Below are 20,395 nucleotides of genomic sequence, written 5' to 3' on the forward strand. Positions count from 1 at the left end.
TGAAGTCGTGTGGCGGGGCATTCCTCCTTTTAATTACTTTAGCAGATACTCCTTATGCTCAATGCATGTTCTTTTACATAGCTGCATAGATTTAACTGAGTAGTCTCAGATTGTTAAAATATGTTGCACCGTCAATTTGGCAATGTTATCTTGTTTCAAAGCTGATTTCCTCAACTGATTATCTTCAGTAAAAGAATGATCTTTTGTTTGTATTCATTGGGGTCCTCCGAATCATAACATTGGTCAACTTCCATATGTAGTATTGTCGGGTGAGGTGGAAGAAAAGTAAAATAGATGAACCGTAGGAAGATGAAGCTAAGATCTACTCTATTGATACTTTCTTTGAATCGTTCTTATGATAAATCATGTTTCTGATGTTATCGTAATATTAAGATAAACCACTGTGCGTTGTCCATGGAGATGTAGGTGATGAACTTAAGTATCCATGAGACAAAAAAAGTATGTTTTTTTGTGTTGCATGATGTTAGTTTATCACTATTTAAAAACAATTTGCAGAAGCTTCTACGCGCCGTTGGCTTGTTTGGCGGATCGATATTCATAATGCGCAATTTCGGAGATCTTATGGCTATCTGAAGAGATCAAGAGTTGTCTTCAATGGGCTGGGCACAAATTGTTTGTCCCACTGCTATTTCTAGGATTTTTTTGTGTTTGATATGAACTTGTCTTCTATCTGGCTTGTTAGGAATATAAACTCTAATGAATATCAATATACCATTTTGGAGATATCGATATAATCCGATTGTATTTGTTTGGATCGACTTGCGTGACTAGTTTAAGTCAATCATTTTACAATAGAGGTAGATTGTTTTTCTTCTTTTAAATTACAATTTTTAAAATATATTCCTATTTTAAGGGTAGAATGTGTATTTAATAAAATAAAATTATTTACAGAGGTGAAATTTTTATAATTAAATATTAAAAATTATTTTTTTTAAAAAATAACTAAAAAAATAGAGTAGCTGATTTTATAAATGATAATTTACTAAAAGATGTATTTAGATTTATGAATGGATCAAAAGAAGTATTATATTTTGATATTTTTCAAATAGCGTATTTAATTTTTTTTTTTCGTTCTACCTTTTAATTATTTGTCTATTCTCCTTTTTCTTTTTTATGCATGTAATTTATTTTATCTTCCCACTCAACAATGTATATATCCTTTCTTTTCTTTCCTCTCATTTTTTTTCTCTCTCTTTAAAAGATATGCATGCATGCAAAGCATAATATAAGTATGATATGCATGTTTGATATGATTCCATATCAGGTCCACAGGATTAGAGTTTAATGTGCTTCTTTTGATAACATTTTAACATCTTTGGAAAAGTCGAAATATGCAATGGACGACACCATTGGACTCCTTATCGTCTTAGAAATTTGAGACCAAAATTCACTGATGAACCTAAAAACCTCGGATTGCACTCATTTCAGGTCCTATAGATTTCTGAGGCTGTAAGGAATCTAACAGTGCCATCTATTGCATATTTTGACTTCTCCGAAGGTGTTAAAATGTTATTGAAAGAAACATATTAAACTCTAATCTCGTGGGCCTGATATGGTTTATATCAAGTCCACGTTGGGTGTGATTTATCTTATCGTGGATGTTGTATTTTAGATAATTTTTGTTTTCTTTTGAGTTTGGTTGAGATTGTTATACCATATTTTATCAACTTTAATCGATATAATATAACAGAGGTTTAATGGGGAGCAATAAAACAAGCGAGAGAGTCAGAAGGACAAGAAACAAAATCAGAGCACGCTTATCGTGCCCTTCTACAAATTGTTCTTCTTCGCAAACTCCACATAGTACATTTTGATGCTATTGGGTTCGCTTGGTGCCACATGGAATGGAGTTTATCTACCACTTATGATAGTGCTCTTCGAAAATTTGATCCAGTCCTTTGGAGGAGCTTCAAACGAACATGATGTGCTTCATCAAGTCTCCAAGGTATGTGCATTACAATCACCTTTTTAGCATTCTATTCCACGATTGGTTCCTCAAAAATACTTAAAAGTTAAATAATGAAGTTTGTTGGAAAAAGAATGTTTGATAGCCATGGATCTGATTGCATACATGTAACGCTAGAATATTTCTAACTAGCTATTGAAGCAGACATTGCATCTTTTCTTGATACGAATATTTACTTGACTCCCTATTAAACCTCTCTTACATCATATCCACTAAAGTTGACAAAATATGATATACCAATCTCAACCAAACTCAAAAGAAAACAAGAATTATTAAAAGACAATCTCCACTATGAGATAAATCAAGCCCAATGTGAGCCTAATATGGAGCTATATTAGGCCTACATTGGGTTGTTTTAGTTGATTTTTTCTATAAGATTTTAACATCTCTGGACAAGTTGAAATATGCAATGGACGACATCATTCAATACCTTATAACCTTAGAAATCTACAGGACTTGAAATAGGTACAATTTGAGGTCTCTAGCTCCATCAGTGGATTTTTCCAACAAACTTCATTATTTAACTATTAAATATTTTTGAGGAACCAATCTTGGAACAGAATGCTAAAAAGGTGATTGCAATGCACATACCTTGAAGAATTGATGAAGCATGATCATGTCCGGAATCTGAGTTAGACGGAGGCCAGTGGAGATGGCGTTGGTGTTGACGGAGAGTCGACTTTGACGCACCCTTGTATGCGCGTCAGAAAGGAGAATCCACACGTGGAACCCCAAAGTCTGTGGTAGGAGAACTGTGGTACTTAGACTCTGCACACACTCAGACAAGCACCCGGTGTTAGTTAGAGCCTTAGAGCCAATCATTTGATGATTGTATGGACTCATTGTATCATATTCTTGTATATTAATAAAGACATTTGTTTGGTTATTATACTTACTTGTATTGGTGCCAAATAAACTAAGTATAATAATGTCCTTGAGTAGATGGTTCTCACCTATATCAATCGGTTAGTTGAACCGATAGTGAGATGATATAGGGAACACTACTCTTAATCATTCCTAGTCGAGTATTAACATTCAGGGACAATGTTAATGCAATAAGACAGCATGTAGGTCAACTCGATGACTTGATCTCACAAGTCATGGATATAGAGATATCAAGTTGACACATGGGTATACATTAGAGAATGTATACTGAATGACCTGCCATGAGAAAGTATCATGGATCGTTATATGAGTGTCATATACTTTCTTATGTAGCTATTAGTATGACTATTAGTCCTTAGTCCTGAAGTCACCATGGATCCCTACATAAGGAGTTATGTACTTTGGTTTCGTCAAACGTCACCAGTAACTGGGTGGACTATAAAGGCGATTACTGGGTATATAACGAATTATGTAGAGGGATGTGAGTGATGTAGATGAGATCTATCCCTCCCATATGACGGGAGCGACATCGGTATTCTTGATAGAGTGAGACCACTAAGTGCATGACCATGCCCAAATGAGTCAACATTAGATGTTGAGCTCATTTGATCGAGTGAGTCTACTTGGAGTTCAAGATTTAGATTGATTAGAGGATGACACGGTCTATGCCTCATATTGATCAATCTAGATGTCTATGATAGAAGGACAATGTCACATATTGTGAGGAGTCACAATTAGTAGTCACAAGGTGATGTCGGATCTCGACATTCTTGTAACTTGGGTAGTAATGATGTGTTGCTAGATACCGCTCATTACTTATGCTCCTAAATGGGTTTAGGGCATTGCCAACGTTACAAGAACCTATAGGGTCACACACTTAGGACAATTAGATGGAGATTAGGTTCATATGATGAACCAAGAGGATTAGATTCATTTGATGAATCAAATTGGATTAAGAGTAATCCTAATTGGGCTAACTTGAGTTCAACTCAAGTTAATTCATGTGTTCAATGAGTCTAATTTAGATTTTGACTCATTGAATCAATTTAATTAAATGAATTAGATTCATTATATTAAGTTGGCTTGAATCAAATGGTTAGATTAGATCAACCATGGAAGAGATTGGGTCAAGTTTGACTTGACTTAAGAAGGAAGACCAAAGGTTAATTTTGACTTGACCTTTTGCCACCTCATTGGTGAGTTGGCATTAGGTTGACCAATTATGATGTTCCACATCATCATGGTGTACCACCTCATGGGAGTTACTAGTGAGTGGCATCTCATGGAGGTTACATTCTCTCCTTGATGACAACTTAATGCATTAATGAGGGAGTTACAATAGAGAGTGGCCGGCCACTTTTGATTGAATGAGAAATTCAATAACACCTTTGTGTAAGGTTTTCTCCACCTACGTGTCCGTGTGGATACTTCTAGAGGACCGACGCTTGACGGTCTTGAGATCCGACAACTCCTTGGTCGAGCGGGAACGCGAAAGGGCACGCAACAAGGGTAAAACTCTCAACACATAGATCTAGGAGTAGATCTAAAGTTTTTGTAACTCGTACTCGTAATTTTCGTTCGGTTTTCCTTTCACGGATCTACGACTTTAGGTGATTCGGGGTTTCCGCGACGCGAAAAGCGGTTTTCGCGGCCAGAAAAACCCAACACCCGGAGCATTAGAGACCAGAAATCAGAGAAAAAGTTCTTGGCGCAGGCCCTCTAACGCTCAAGTCTAGTCCTTTTTCCCCGAAAAAGCAATGTACGATGAAAAAAAGAACTGTTATAGATGAGTGTGGATCTGTGCGTACTTGGCCAAGGAAGATGACCTCCCTTTTTATATGACTCTGCCTACCTTTTGAGTCTGACAGCTGTCAGCGAATGTCGGGTATCAAGGCCTGTCGAGTGAGAGAGGATGTACGGCGACCTCCTATTGGTAGAAGGAATGTACCACTATCAGGGAGTGACATATCATTGGAATATTTCCTAACATATGACAATTATTCTCTGACAGGATGTTATGATTTTTTAACATTGTTGTCGCTTAGTACTTTCCGTCTTGCCCAGGTTCAACTACAGACAGCTGGGGATGACCGCTCATATGTGCTACTAAGATTGAGTCCCGATGAAGAGGATGAGCTATGGTGAACCGACTGGCTTTTATTTGAGATTGTGGCGAGGGGCCCATCTTGTCAGGACCTTGACGTCGCTAGAGGGGGGGGGGGGGTGAATAGCGACTCACCCAACATTTGCTTCCTACAATGGTTAGTATGCACAACGGAATACAAAAATAAATACTAACAATAGAAAGCAAACCTAACACGTTGATTTAACGTGGTTCAAAGATAAAGCTCCTACTCCATGGTTGTCCGTAATGTGGACGATCCCGATCCATCGATGGATGATTCCCCGAAGAACTTCCGGCTAGCTCACGTAGCTCCTTGTGGGGTGGAGAAACCTCGCCACAACCTCGTACAAGCACGTTAGATCACTTGGGCACTTGAAGACTCTAATTAGGGTTAACCACCACTAATTTCGTCAACCTTAACCAAGCTTCCAATGCTTAGTTATATAGGCCACGAGTTGGAAAATCCCACCTACAGTCGACTGCCAAAACTATCAGTCGATTGCCCTCTGTGGAGATTCGACTATTACAACCCAACAGCTCGATACCAGTCGACTGATACTTCCATCAATCTATTTCTCCACACTAACTGAACAAACAGAAGTATTCTGTTCGCTCCCAGTCGATTGTCCGGTCGACCGTACCAGTCGACTACCCGATCGACCGCACCAGTCGACTAATGAAAACACCAGTCGACCGCTACAGTAGCGATATAGTAAAAACCCTAACCCTAGGATTTAACCCCCGAGTATATTCACTCAGCACTCGTCCTCGCCCGACCAACCTAGACCTAGCCTTCTAACCTCCTCCATCAGCCTTGCGTCCATCGGATGCCTCCCTATCCTTCACGTCTTACCTTCTGGAGTTTTCATCGGCATTGTCATTGTTGTCGGGTCTTCCTTTGCCAAGAGGTTGCGCCTCCGGGACTTCATCCATTGCCAAGTTACACTTGGACTCACGTTGCCAAGACTACATGCTTGGACTTACACCGTCAAGACTCATCCTTGGACTTTCCTCCTTTGCCAAGATCACCCTTGGACTTTCCTTGTTGTACCTATATTCTGCACACTCATAATGCATATCAAATACAACAATAAACCTAACTTAAACCTTTGCCCAAATATCAAAACCTAGGGTACCCAGATTAGTCCAATACATCTTTCACGATCTAACCACTGAAGATCTGGTCGAGAGTTATCTTAGTGAAAGTACCCAGATGTCAGGGCCTGTCGAGTGAGAGAGGATGTACGACAACCTCCTATTAGTAGAAGGAAGGTCCTACTCTCATGGAGTGACAGAACACTAGAATATTTCCTAACGTATGTATGGTAGTTATTCTCTGACAGGAGATTACAATTCTCTGACATTGTTGTCACTTAGTGCTTTCCGTCCTGCCAGGTTTAGTTACAAACAGCTCGGGATAACTGCTCAGATGTGTTACCAGGACTGAGCATTGATGAAGAGGATGAGCTGTGGTGAACCAATCGGGTTTTATATGAGAGTGTGGCGAGGGGCTCATCTTTCACGATCTAACTACTGAAGAGCCGATTGGGAGTTGTCTTAGTGAAAGTACCAAGACCATCTATAAAGGCTGAGCTGGAAAACTCTGATCAATCAGAGGCAGGTCGGAAACTAGTCCAAGCTTCGTTTTATGTCTCGGATCTAGGGACCTGCCCTGACCGCGACTGACTCGGAATTATGTGGCTGATGATGTGAGGTGATCTAACTCCCATCTTTCCTTGGCTGTCAACTACCATGTCCTCTTGACTATTGACCGTCATGTCCTTTTAACTTTTAACTGTCACGTCCTCTTAACTTTTGGCTTGCTGACCTTATCGAGCTCCTCCTTTAAGCATCGTATCAAAGCACATCATGTCCGTTTGAAGCGCCTCCAAAGGATTAGATCAAATTTCCGAAGAGAACCATCATAAGTGGTAGAGAAACCTCATTCATTGCGACACCAAGCGAACCTAACAACATCAAGACGTAATTTATGGAGTCTGCATAGGAGAACAATTTGTAGAAGGGCACGGTGAGCATGCACTGATTTTGTTTCTTATCCTTCCGACTCTCTCGCTTGTTTTGTTTCTCCCCATTAAACCTCTGTTACATTATATCGATTAAAGTTAACAAAATATGGTATAATAATCTCAATCAAACTCAAAATAAAATAAAAATTATTTAAAAAAGATAACTTCTACCATGAGATAAATCAGGCCTAACATATTTGACCAAAATTCACTGATGGACCTAGAGACCTTGAATTGGATTTATTTCAGGTCCTGTAAATTTTTGATGATACAAGGAGTCCAACGATGTTGTTTATTGCATATTTCGACTTCTATGAAGGTGTTAAAATATTATCGAAAGAAACATGTTAAACTCTAATTCTGTTGATTTCATATCAAACTCATATTATGCTTTGCATGCATATATATATATATATATATATATATCCTAAAGAGAAAGGAAAGAGAAGATGGGAGATAGAAAGGGAAGAGAAAAGGAATTATATGTATAAAAAAAAAAGAAAGTGAATAAATAAATGTTTGAAAGGTAAGATGGGAAGAATAAGAAATTAAGTAGGTTATTTGATAAATATTAAAGTATATAATCAATTCATAAATCTATTTTTTTTTTTTGATAAATGATCGTTTTATAAAACATACAATGATTGAAGGGATATCCACTCACATGTGTTCTATGTGCATGTCCATGGCTTTAAATACCAGCAGACAATTTCACAGTCTACTGTGGCACACATAAGAGCATGGGGCCCACTTCCAATGAACAATACCAATCGACATTGGCCCAGTCCGAAGTGAAATTTTATTCTCCCCCTTAGTAAGTTTTAAGAATTTCCATTTTACACCTTTATAGTTTTGCCATTTTGTCCAATCGACCCGAGACCCCGCCTGTCATTTTAGGAGTGTTGTGTCACGAGAGCCATTGCCGTTCCAAATTCCACCTCCTCAGTCCTCCCTGCCAGCTTCCAGCTCGGACCAATTTCTCCTCTTCATCTTCTCTCCGATCGGATAAGGTAATGAATATGCCTCGGATTATTATTCGGTTGCGTGGATCTTGAGTAGGAATATGAACAAGATTCCATGTTTTCGAACGTTTTTTTGCTGTTTTGTATTTCAACTGCGATTTTTTTGGCATAACAGGTTGATACTGGAAGATCCAATCCCCATTAGGGTTGCTGCAAGTGCCTGAGTTGTTCCAGATCCAGCTCAAAGTTTCCACCTTGCTGTTGCGCTGTGGCTATCATCGAAGAGTTGAATCTTTTACCATAGAGTTCGTGTTTGTTTCGAATATCTAGGGTTTGGGCTTCCGAACGAGTGCCTAGATGAAGGATTCCCACTCACCTCTCCTATCGTTCCTTCCTAAGCTCGCCTCCTCTCCGGAAGGCATCAAATTCGACGGCCACGGGCACCTTGGTTTTCCCGGACTGGGGGCTTCCGGCTTGAAGAAGAGAGGCCAGAGCAACCGCTCATGGATCGAGATCGACAGCACTGGAAACATGCGTGTGGTTGCGCTTGATAAGACCGCTTTGATGAAGAGGTGCGGCTTGCCGTCCCGGGATCTGCGTCTTCTGGATCCGGTGTTTGTTTACCCTTCCACCATTCTCGGCCGCGGGAGCGCCATCGTCGTCAGCCTTGAGCAAGTCCGGTGCATAATAATGGCGGATGTTGTGTTGCTCGTCAGGTCTGCTGATAACTCTTCGATGCAGTATGAAACAGAACTGTGTCAGCGGCTGCGTATGATGAATGATCAAAATGGTATCTCTCTGCCAACTATGGATAAACTACTCTCTTGGAACTCAAAATTCAAGAACACAGTTTAGGGTTTAGACACTATAATTTCTCAAATGGATTCAATTTTTCATAGCTTAAGCCCTTGGAAATTTATGCTAAGCGATAAAATTTCTCTTCATGCTATTCTTGCTGTGGTTATTGTTGCACTATTTCCTAAATTACTATCCAAGTTAACATAATATCAAAGTTTAAGGAATAGAGGGACTCTAGATCATTTCCCTATGTACTTGCTTGATCTTGAACTTGCAGGAGGTAATTGATAATGATCTTAGCTTTCTAATATTTAAGAGTTCGATTTCTTTTGTAAAAATTGCTCAAGATTTTAGGGAAATCAGTTATCTGATCAATCTTCTAAGATATAAAGCTCAATTGTTTGATGAAAGCTAACTTGCTGGTGCACCTTTTTGGAAATTTTGCTCTTGATAATATGTTGTCCTTCTTACAGATGACCTTCCGTTTGAGTTCAAGGCTCTAGAACTTGCTCTAGAAATGGCATGCACTTTACTTGATAGTCAGGTACTTGTATTGTGAATTTTTTTTAAAAAATGTTCTTTTTTAAGCTCACTATCACTGTAATTCTGACATGCAGTATGTATTGTTCTAAAACATAATATCTTGCTTGTGAATTATTTTTGTGAACATTGGACAATAGAGAAGAGTTCTTTTATCTTGCTTGTCTACTTAAACAGGTAACTGATTTGGAAATTGAGGTTTATCCGGTGCTGGAGGAACTAGCATCATCCGTTAGCACTGCTAACCTTGAGCATGTCAGAAGACTAAAAAGTCAGCTTCTAGCATTAACTCATAGGGTTCAGAAGGTACTTGAAACATTTTTTTACTTGGATAATTTTGGTTTGCCCTCTGAATTTTATAGTTCATTTGAATTGTTTCCACTATTAGAATGTTGCACAGGGGCATCCATTGCTAGTGAGTCGTATGACCAAAGTTTTTTTTTATTCTTTCACCCAAACACAAGTGGTTCATCAGCAAGAATGTTTCTGTCCAAAATTATACTGCTTAGAAATTTTAGATAATTTAGGCGAGTTTAAGATAGATAATTTAACTTCAAGTAACCAAGTTAAATAAAAGTTTTAAAGTTACTCTGATCAAATGAAAGTTTCCCAATAAAGTTATGTGATTTGGTCTTAAATTGATACCTTAGTATCTATTTTTCAGATGCATGATGAAATAGAACAGCTCATGGATGACGATGGGGACATGGCTGAGATGTACTTAACTGAGAAGAAGGAGAGAATGGAATCTTATTTATCTAATGAAGCATACATTAACAACACACAAACTGGTGATTGGGTCTCACATTCTGCACCTGCCTCACCCACCTGTTCTAGTAGTGGTCTACCAGAGAAAGGCTCAAGCAATTTGAGCTTCAGCAAGCATGAGAGCTCAAGAGAATCCTCTACTAAGGGAAGACAAGTTGAAGTACTAGAGATGTTACTTGAAGCATATTTTGTAGTCATTGACAGTACTCTAAGCAAATTATTATCTGTAAGTGTTGGACTCCAGTTTTGTTTATTGACATGCTAAGCTTGTCACATGGAAACATATAAATTTAGTTGTTTAAAAAATAATTTAATGCTTTAGGTGTAAATAAATATTCATTTAATCATAACATGGTAACAACATGATAGTTCATATTTGTTTGTTAGATCGCAAAAGCATATACTGGGCCTTCTGTAAAAAGTTTGTGCACTTCAGATTTGGATAATTCTATATCATTTCACTAAATTGTCTGATGATCTCTTTCAATATTGATCTTAAGTGTCTAAATCATTTAATTTGGTTATTTCACAGCTTAAAGAGTACATTGATGACACAGAAGACTTCATAAATATCAAGCTGGTAAGTAATTAGTAAATTATCAATCTTTAGTAAGAAATCTGTATTGCTGGATTCTTTTCAAATCATTCATGGTATGAACAGGACAATGTTCGGAACCAGCTCATCCAGTTTGAGTTGCTTCTTGCAGCCGCGACGTTTGTGGTGGCCATGTTCGCCGTTGTTACCGGAGTCTTTGGTATGAACTTTGAGGACTCTGTGTTTGACACTGCATCCACTTTCAATTGGGTGGTGGTTTTATCAAGCATATTATGTATAGTGGTATATTCCTTCATTTTACTATACTTCAAGCACAAAAAATTGCTTCCGGTATGAAATGTTCTCCTCGTTGCAGTCGTCTTATATTCATTTATTATTCTTGTGCAGATTCAAACAAACAGTATATGTTGTAGTTTTTGCATCAGGTTCTTATGAACAATTCATTTTGTTTATATTCATCTATTATGTGCCCCCTATTTCTAGTGATGTTTTTATGAAATGAACCATTTTATACTTTAGTGGTTTTAAATTAGGGATACCTAGTGAATGCGATGTCTTGAATTGTTTAGTCATTAGTGTAAACTACGTAGATTATACTCACATAATACCCTCTTGAGGCAATTACAAAAGTTCTTTATTGTGTATATTTTGACCATAAACAGCACTTGATATTATACTTTCAATGTGAGTATCATGTTTTATTTTATTGTATTCTCTGTCTAATTATTTCTCCTTTAATCTTCTTGTATTTGTGTACATGAATTACGCTTATAAATGAGCCACTTTCTTTGTCTAATTATATATCAAATTGGACAGATTTAAAATTAATTATAGTTTTTTGTCACTTGACTCACTTCAATAGCTTCCAATTAGATATTAAATTCCTATTCAGTCAATAAATTGATTGCATTAGTCACTTGATTTTATTGGCTAGAAAAACTAATTTCTAACAAAATCGAGCTATTTCAATTCCTTTGTCTCAACAAAGGGTTAGAGTTGTAAACCAACCACTACTTTGTGATCTTCAAACTTGTGTGTGACAAAAAGAATCGAGTCAAACTAACTAAGCTTAAAATTAAACAAGCTGTTCAAACCAATTGTTTAGATTTGGCCTTTTGTTTTTCTTTTCGAGCTTAAGTAAAAAAAATTTTGGTTTAAAATTTATTTAGGTGATTAATGAATTTGATATTACAAAATTACCTATTTATTTTATTTATTTTTAAATTTGATAAAAAAAACTTTATTCATATTGCAGCAATCCTCATTTCAGTGATATCACGTGTAAGTATCATCTGTGAGGGCATAAAAAATTTTAAAAAATATTTATTAGAGAAAAATTGATATTATTCAGTCTGTATGGTAAGATATAGATAGATAAATTATAAAAACTAGTGTGATTGTGCACACGCATTGCGTGTGTAATATAATAATATATAAATTATTTGGGTCTTTGAAAATCCGAATTATTTGAATTTTCTAATGTCACTCTTATAAACCAAGAATTAATTATTTGAATAAAATTCGTCAGATTCATACAATAGTGACGTTAGAGAATCCCAGTAACGGACTTTCCTATGTAAAAAATTATTTTAATTTAATATTATACTTATCTTAGTAAAAAAAACTAAGAAAAGTATATTTTTTAACATCGTTGGCCTAAAATATTTATAGAAAATTCTTTGATCCTAATGTTGTCAATTCTAAGATGTGGGACTAAAGAAAACTATATATTTTTTATATAAAACAACCAGAGAAAATTAACGTAAATTCATAATAATACGCCGCAGCTGAGTCTCGAACTCTAGATCAATGATTGTTTCGCTTGTGGAATTACTAATAAACCTTGGAATTATTTTTAAAGTGAATAGAAAAAAGGACAATAACGTAAATTCATTTTAGGCTTCATCAAAATTAGTTAGTAAAAGGGGAAGATTTTTAATAAAATAGTAAGATATTTAATCTAACATTCGTCCGAGCAATTTTGTATCAGTTAAAAAAAACTTTATTAATGAATATTAATATAATTAAATAAATAGAAAATTATTTATCGTGCCAAAAAATCTCCAACCAGGAAAAATCGTTGATAAAATTTGTGTCCAAAATTCATTAACTTTTTCTTAAAAAAACATAAATTTTAAGGGTCATCATCCAAAGAAATTCTTATATTTGAAAGAAACTAAATTGATTCGGTTCAAACCGAAAATAAAACCGGTACACATTTTTTTAGACCGAATTGGCCACCACTGACGGGCCGCCCAATTCGTAAACCAAATCCTGCCTTGGAGTCTATCCAATCGTAAGGCAGATAAAGATTCCAGTATAGCACTGTCGACACGCCAAATCACTGACTGTAACTTTCCTAGGAGCCTGTCCAATCGTAAGGCAGGTAAAGAGTTGGGTAAGAACAGTTCTAATATTTCCGTTTCCTTGCTCACGACGGCTCCGTTGGACCATATAACGCAACGTTGCGCGACCGGGAATGGATAGAAACCCTAAAACAAACCTAAATAAAGCCTAATTTGTGAGCGGAGCTTTTGGCATTTGGCGGCGAACTATCCGGCGATTCAGGTCGTGTCTCCCTCTTTCGAAGCTCTTGTTCTAAATCTTTGTTTTATTTTGGTTCGCTGAATCTCAGGAACTTCTCCATCTCTTTTCTTATTTGTCCGTCATTGCCGCCTGCAGAAGCGATGAAACCTTTTATTGCTTTGGTTATTCTTTTCATGATGTTGTTGCGCTCTGGTAGTGCATCTTCTCTCTTTGTATCTATCACAGAGTAATCGGTGGGCGTGACCCCAGAAAAGTTTCTTTGTTGTTGCTCGTCAGATTTTTCGAGGAATTTGAACCTGATTCTTACTCTTTCTCAATTATAATTTGTTATTATTCTATTTGTCGTAGGTGTATCTAAATTTCGCAGCAGCCACCAATATGGCTACTCGTAAGTACCAAGACCTCTTCTCAGCTAAACAGTTTTTTTCTTTTCTTTTCTAACAACGGCCTAGTTTCTTGAATTATGCGGGTTGTAGTTTGATGATGACATAAATGGAGTAATTTGATATGATTTTATAGTTCTTTTTTTTTAAAAAAAAATTGATATGACAAGTAACCAATAAAGAAACCCAGATTCCCCATTATTATTTGTAGCATTCTTCCTTTCATGAACTATGGTTTGTAGTTATAATTGTAGGTTCATTCCTGTGCTATATATCCATCATACAATGTTAAATGCACTATAAGGGGATGGAAATGTATTGGGCACTAGCTGTTTGTCTTCAACTGGAATTTATACTAGTTTGATTCACTTTCTTATACATTCCTCGAGAAAATTTTAGATACTTAAATGCTTTTAAACAACCCTCAAGAAATGACAATCTCCCTTTCTGCAGGTGTTCAGTTTGAAAACAATTGTGAAGTCGGGGTATTCTCTAAGTTAACAAATGCCTACTGTTTGGTTGCAATTGGAGGATCAGAGAGCTTTTACAGGTTAGTGCTTCAAAATGGACCAAAAAACGATTATGCTTACTCAGTAGGAACACTATGGTTCGCTGATGCAGTGTGTTTGAGTCTGAGTTGGCTGATGTTATCCCTGTGGTCAAAACCTCTATAGCAGGAACTAGAATTATTGGACGACTTTGCGCTGGTAAATACTAAATGGACACTTTATTCAAGTCTATTGTAACTTTACATGTTTCTATATTATGACATTTTATTTTCTTCAATGCAGGAAATAAGAATGGGCTTCTTTTGCCACACACCACAACTGACCAAGGTAATTTCCTCCCCTCCAATACTTCCCCATTTCTTTTGTTTATCGCCTCTTTTATTTTGGATAATTTTGTTTTTCTTTTCCTAATTTTTTTTTTTGGCAAGACTGCGATGCATTTTATAGTTCACTTAACTAGTATGTTCTGTAGCTCATTTGTATATATTTTGTGCATTTATGATAATGGTGTGAAATCTCAAGATCAATTTACAGACCCTGTAATCCTACTTTATATCATAAATTATGAACATTAAACCACCAAACATAGTGATGGTTATATGTAATATAAGTCATCATGGCAAATCTGTGAACCTTTGGGAATAGCCAGTGTTGAACACGGAAAAATGCAGGCTTTAGGAATTATAGGAAGATATGTTAAAATCAGGATAAATATAGGATAATTATATATGTAATCTTACCATTTGTCATAGAGGATCAACATGGTTATTCTTAAGGATCCTGAGGCTGACCATAATCACTTAAATGAGAATTTACTTTAGAGAAACAACTTGAAAGAGTATTGTTCAATTCAAAGAAGAATTAATAATGCAACTAAATGGTATTCTTTGATGTTGTCCTATTGCTACTATCTGATAACATATGACGCGAAACAGGATAAACATACATTAGATATATATATTTGTTGCCTGCATTTTTAGAGGTGCTAGATGATTATTCTCAAGGATTCTGAGCTTGGGCATAAGGTACTGACTTGAAAGAGTATATTATCCGGTTGTAGAAGATTATCTAGTGTAGCAACCTATTGAGCATTGAGATGATTAACTGTGGATAGAAAGAAATAGAGCAGGAATTGTTATTACTTGCAGTTGCACTAGAGAGTGTTGTTAGTCAGAAATAATATTTGATGAGTTAAACCAGAAATATATTTGTTGAATTAACTACTTTACGTCTGTAGTTATAATATATATAAAATTGGCTCCAATTAGTTGAGATTTATAAAGTTTGTTTGTTGTTGACTGACTAATATTACTTGATACAAGTCGAGTTAATTGTGCAAATAATTTGTCAGTTAAAAGCATGCGTTAACTGAGAAGACAATCTTTCTCTATGGCATTACTTGATTAGTTATTAGCATTCAGTTCCTTCCATAAATGGCGCATGCTCAAGGGCTGACGCTATTGTCAGACTAATTCCAGAACAAGAGAGCAATTAACCTAACAGCTTTAATGAATCAATGAAGAGAATGCCATGATTTTTTATTCAAAGAACTTGTGATTGATTAATAGTTGATATAGAGAAAAATCAGAAAAATACTTGTTTGATTGCATACAGGTGTATTTTCGAGCATTGCCTAAAATCATCTTATGCTTATTGTTATTTAGAGCTACAACATCTGAGGAACAGTCTGCCTGATGGTGTGGTTGTCCAAAGAATAGACGAAAGGCTATCTGCTTTAGGCAATTGCATTGCTTGCAATGACCATGTTGCTCTTACACATCCTGATCTGGATAGGGTAAGTTATTTTCTCCATCTCATAATCAGGGATTATACCACACTATTGTCCTAAGCAGAAGTCAGTTCAATCCCATACTAAGTAAACCTCCTTTTTCTTTCAGGAAACCGAAGAACTCATTGCAGATGTACTTGGTGTGGAAGTGTTTAGGCAAACAATTGCTGGAAACATACTTGTGGGAAGTTACTGTGCATTTTCGAATAAAGGGGGTCTGGTTAGTTTCTGAGCAGGATCATTCTTGTTGGACGTACCATTGCTCTCCCTCTTCTTATCTCTCTGTAATCCGAATACAGGTACACCCTCATACATCTATCGAAGACCTTGACGAACTCTCGACTCTTCTCCAAGTCCCTCTGGTCGCAGGAACAGTGAACCGTGGCAGCGAGGTTATTGCTTCTGGAATGACTGTCAATGACTGGACGGCTTTTTGTGGATCTGACACCACTGCGACAGAGCTCTCCGTCATTGAAAGTGTCTTCAAACTAAGAGACGCGCAGCCAAACATTATTGTAGATGAGATGAGGAAGTCGCTCATCGACAGCTACGTGTGAGATCTTGGATCTAGATAGCAATGGAATAGTATGGAGCTAAGATTGCTCAGGAGTCGACTATGGATTCAACCTTATGGTGGCCAAAATTATTGTAATACAGAAGTTTGTTATTTGCTGAGTGTGGATTGTGAAAGTTAGCTAATGGAGATTAAGCTAAGAAAGTGCTTCACTTAGTTTAGTGAAATACCAAGTGAATTGGTAATGAGATATAACGGAAGGTTGTGAAGGACTTTGTTTTTTTGTACTCGATAATCTAAATTAGAAAGGCCTTTATATTTATGATTTATGCCCACTCTATTTTAAATTATAAATAAATTTGGTGTCTTCTGTAGTTGTAGTAGTTGTTGCTTTTGCCACCATGGCGTCGTTGTAATCCATTTGTTCTACAACCTCAAGTGAGTCGATATTGACAAAAGATAAATATTCAACTCAATGTAACTACATCAACATTAAGAAAACTTAACAATTCGTAGTTTGGTTACCCTTGAGCGACCCATTTCTCATCGAGCTACAAACCGTAAATTTAAGTGCAAGTATTGTATTCCTTTGAATGAGAAACAGACCTGAGAATATTGACCAATCTTTATAAACGCTTTTTGATTTATTCGGAAGTAATCGATTCAAAATTTTAAATACCTAAATTATATAAAAAAAACTTACAAGTATCGTAAAATCATTATAGAAATCATAAAATTAATTACTTTTTATGATAAAGAAGTCTTGAATTAGCCACTGAAATATTTATACATTGTACATTGATCATGTCGAATTTGTTTCGACATATTAGAAACATATAATAGATTACAAATCCGAAATGAATTTAGTTCTCGAAATACCTCAATCAACATTGTCGTAAACTACGAACAACGCGTAGTCGGGATAATAGTCACGAGTATCGACCTATTACCATTGCTTCACAATGTCTCAACTCTCGACCCGATGATCTATGTCTGCGAACGATCGACTCCTTCCTCGAGTGATCTTCAACAATCTCCCATAATCTTCCTTCACCACTCCTCCTCTCGTAATACCCAAAATCCTTATCCCCTAGGAGTGGTCCAGTAGTTAGCGCATGAAGTATTGCCAACTTGAAGTCTGAGATTCGAATCTCAGCATAGCTGAGGTAAATGTCTCCCTCATGCACTGGTCACTATTCTAAGTGATAAAGTCATCCGTGATTTACTTCATTCGTACTGGTCCTAAGATGGGGTGTTGGAGGTGAGCGCAGTCACCTTTTGCCAACTTAATACCCAAAACCCTTTATATACTAATGCATATTTTGGGGATAATTGGGGGGTTACCCATTATCCTCCTTGGCATGTAAATATGCCTTGACGTGGGTATTATCAACATCTCCCAATTGCACACAAGGGCATTTCATTGTTGTCATTAATTACAACTCATGTGATCCATCATATCATCTCATTGGGCTTTTATAGAGGGTTAGACGTGTAGGACTGTGATCGTTCGATAGAGGGGGGGTGAATATCGATTCGAAAAGTTGAGTTAAAATACGCAGCGGAAAAGTAAATGAACACAGTTGTTTTTACTTCGTTTGGAGCCTGTGACGACTCCTACTCGAAGGCCCGTGGTCCTTGACCACTTTAGTTGGACAATCACTATCAATTCGAATATAGTTACAAAATCAGTACAGGAAATGCTAGTGAAAAAAAATAATACCGACAAGGAAATTAACTAAAACCCGAAGGAGCACTTTGTCGGAGCTTGTTGGCGTCGCAAGAACGTAGAGCAGCAGGACCAGCAGTAGAGGAGTTCTCAGATATGATGATTGATTCCTGAAGCTCCTGCCTGGGGCTTCTTTTATATGTTGCTCCGGGCGCCTGGATTCCTTCCGAGCGCCTGGAATGTGACGTAGCTGCTCAAACCGAGATGCTCCACGTGGCGACGACTTGGCTGGATATAATTTGCCTTCCGGGCGCCCGGACCTCCAAGCGCCCGGACCACCTTGTTCCAGAAAACTCCCTTTTCCTGCAAAACAAAGTTAGTCCGAGGCAATATATATCCTGCAAAATAGATTGTTAGCACATTTTATAATAGTATGAATTAGCACAAATAGTATGAGTTAGATTCCGTCTTTCCGAGACCGGAATATAGTCACGATCTCGACTTAGATATCCAAAATGGATCTAAGCCGGATCGACGCCTAATGTTCCCTTCCCGGGAACGCGTCCTCGCAGTCACTCCCCTCCAGTGACTTACCTCACTTACCTGCCAGACGTCCGGTCAGCGCTTCGACCCGTCTGGACTTCTCGCCAGCTATCTAGTCAGCCCGTCGACCTAGCTGGACTTCTTGCCAAGCGTCTGGTCAGCCCGTGGACCCGCTTGGACTTCTCGCCAGCTATCCGGTCAGCCCGTCGACCTAGCTGGACTTCGTGCCAGACATCCGGTCAGCCCGTCGACCTGTCTGGACTTCTCCTGCACACTCGATCAAAGTATCAGACAACAACAAAACTAACTTAACCTATTTGTCATTCATCAAAACCTAGGTTAGACCGTTAGTGCTACCCGCACCAACAATCTCCCCCTTTTTGATAGAATGACAATCTGGTTAAGTTAGTGAAAGAATGCAAAAAACAGGTACATCGGTTTTAAAGTTAGTTTTAGTGTTTTCAAGTTGGTTTATCTAACTTAACCACCTAACCCTCCCCCTTTGGCATTCATCAAAAAAATAAGCAAGGGTAAACAATCATAGTGTAGAGTTATTTTTTAAAAAATAATCACAGTTAATCTTGGAAAAAAATATCTGAGTTTGGTTCAAAATTCAAAGATAAAAGTATAATTTTTAAATCCAAGGAAAAAAATCAAGTTGACTTGAGGGAGACAAGTTGAATTTTGAAAAGTATAAAATTAAAGTTAATCAAGTTTAACTTTTCAAGCGTGTAAAAAAAAATTTTAAATCAGGATTATCAAATTTTCTTTTCAAGTTTAAGTAACATTTACTTTTCAAAAAGATAAATTTTTTAACTTCAATTTTTTAAAACAAAGTAAAAATTAAACAAGTAAGATTAAATTTGCCAAAATAAAATTTTAAGGCTAATTTGATAAAAGCTAAATTTGGAAGGTTTAATTTTCAAGCATATGTTAAAAAACTGAGTAAGTTTAAATTTGCAATAGTCAACTTAAAAAATTAGGTGGGATTCAACTTCCAAGTTTTTCAACCACTTAGTTTAGCTTTTTGTAAACTGGTGTTTTAAAAATAAGTCAGTTTTAAAATAGCTGTACAAAAGCATTTTTCAAACACACAAAATTTTAATTAATTTCTCCCCCTGAACTTGATACTTAAATTTAAACAGTTGTCTAACCAATTAGGTACTAACTAACTATCAGAAGATAGTAGCTTTCACTTGGTTAGTCAGATTAAGTTGATTATAAGCAGTCAGTCTTTGATTTGACTGATGAACTTAATCTGATTAATATCTGAGTTGTATTTAACGTCCAGACTTATGCTGATGCACCGAAATAAGCATCTTAAGTCCAGACAGTTGGCCTATGCATCTCACCCCTTTCTATGTTTGTCAAACACAAGCAGGGTAAACCTAAGGTGTTGGTGAGATGCTCAAAAACTAGTCCTATGGGTACATGCTTTCTAAGGATTCAAAACTAGTCTAAGGCCAAAATTGTTTTTGAAAATCTAAAAATGGAAAGTTTTGAAAACAAACAAGTTTAACTTATAATTTGATAAAACCATTTTTGAAAGTATTTTTGAAAAATCCTTAGTCTATCAAGATAGAACATAATCAATGTAAGTCTGAAATATCACTAGATAGATCCAAAATATTTTACAGGTAGTGTAGCTACAGAAGTGAGTCATAACTAGATCTACTGAGATGATGAAGGGGGTGGTCCAGATCCCAAGGATCGGAGAAGCGCCATCAGCTCAATGTGTCGGGTATCCTCGGCAGCTCGGTAGCTCGACAGCTCGTAACTCGGCAACCTCTCGC

At 36.9% G+C, this 20,395-nt stretch overlaps 2 protein-coding genes across 3 annotated transcripts; both read left to right on the forward strand.

Moving 5' to 3' along the window:
* Positions 1-7,910: 7,910 nt before the first annotated feature.
* LOC121971872 (magnesium transporter MRS2-5-like) lies at positions 7,911-11,106 on the forward strand. 2 transcript variants are annotated; one of them, XM_042523359.1, is made up of 7 exons: positions 7,911-8,034; positions 8,162-8,776; positions 9,258-9,328; positions 9,502-9,630; positions 9,989-10,318; positions 10,625-10,672; positions 10,754-11,106. In XM_042523359.1, exons 2-7 carry the CDS (start codon positions 8,344-8,346, stop codon positions 10,982-10,984), a joined length of 1,242 nt encoding a protein of 413 aa, XP_042379293.1. In that variant the 5' UTR covers positions 7,911-8,034; positions 8,162-8,343; the 3' UTR covers positions 10,985-11,106. The 2 variants fall into 2 exon arrangements, with proteins under 2 accessions (XP_042379293.1, XP_042379294.1); XM_042523360.1 differs by lacking the exon at positions 7,911-8,034 and having other exon boundaries at positions 10,800-10,994.
* A 1,993-nt stretch (positions 11,107-13,099) lies between these two features.
* LOC121971873 (eukaryotic translation initiation factor 6-2-like) lies at positions 13,100-16,712 on the forward strand. The gene is made up of 8 exons (XM_042523361.1): positions 13,100-13,216; positions 13,544-13,583; positions 14,032-14,128; positions 14,200-14,285; positions 14,370-14,414; positions 15,752-15,882; positions 15,986-16,096; positions 16,176-16,712. Exons 2-8 carry the CDS (start codon positions 13,574-13,576, stop codon positions 16,431-16,433), a joined length of 738 nt encoding a protein of 245 aa, XP_042379295.1. The 5' UTR covers positions 13,100-13,216; positions 13,544-13,573; the 3' UTR covers positions 16,434-16,712.
* Positions 16,713-20,395: the final 3,683 nt, after the last annotated feature.

Source organism: Zingiber officinale, chromosome 4A, assembly GCF_018446385.1.
Source record: "Zingiber officinale cultivar Zhangliang chromosome 4A, Zo_v1.1, whole genome shotgun sequence".
Taxonomy (NCBI): Eukaryota; Viridiplantae; Streptophyta; class Magnoliopsida; order Zingiberales; family Zingiberaceae; genus Zingiber; species Zingiber officinale.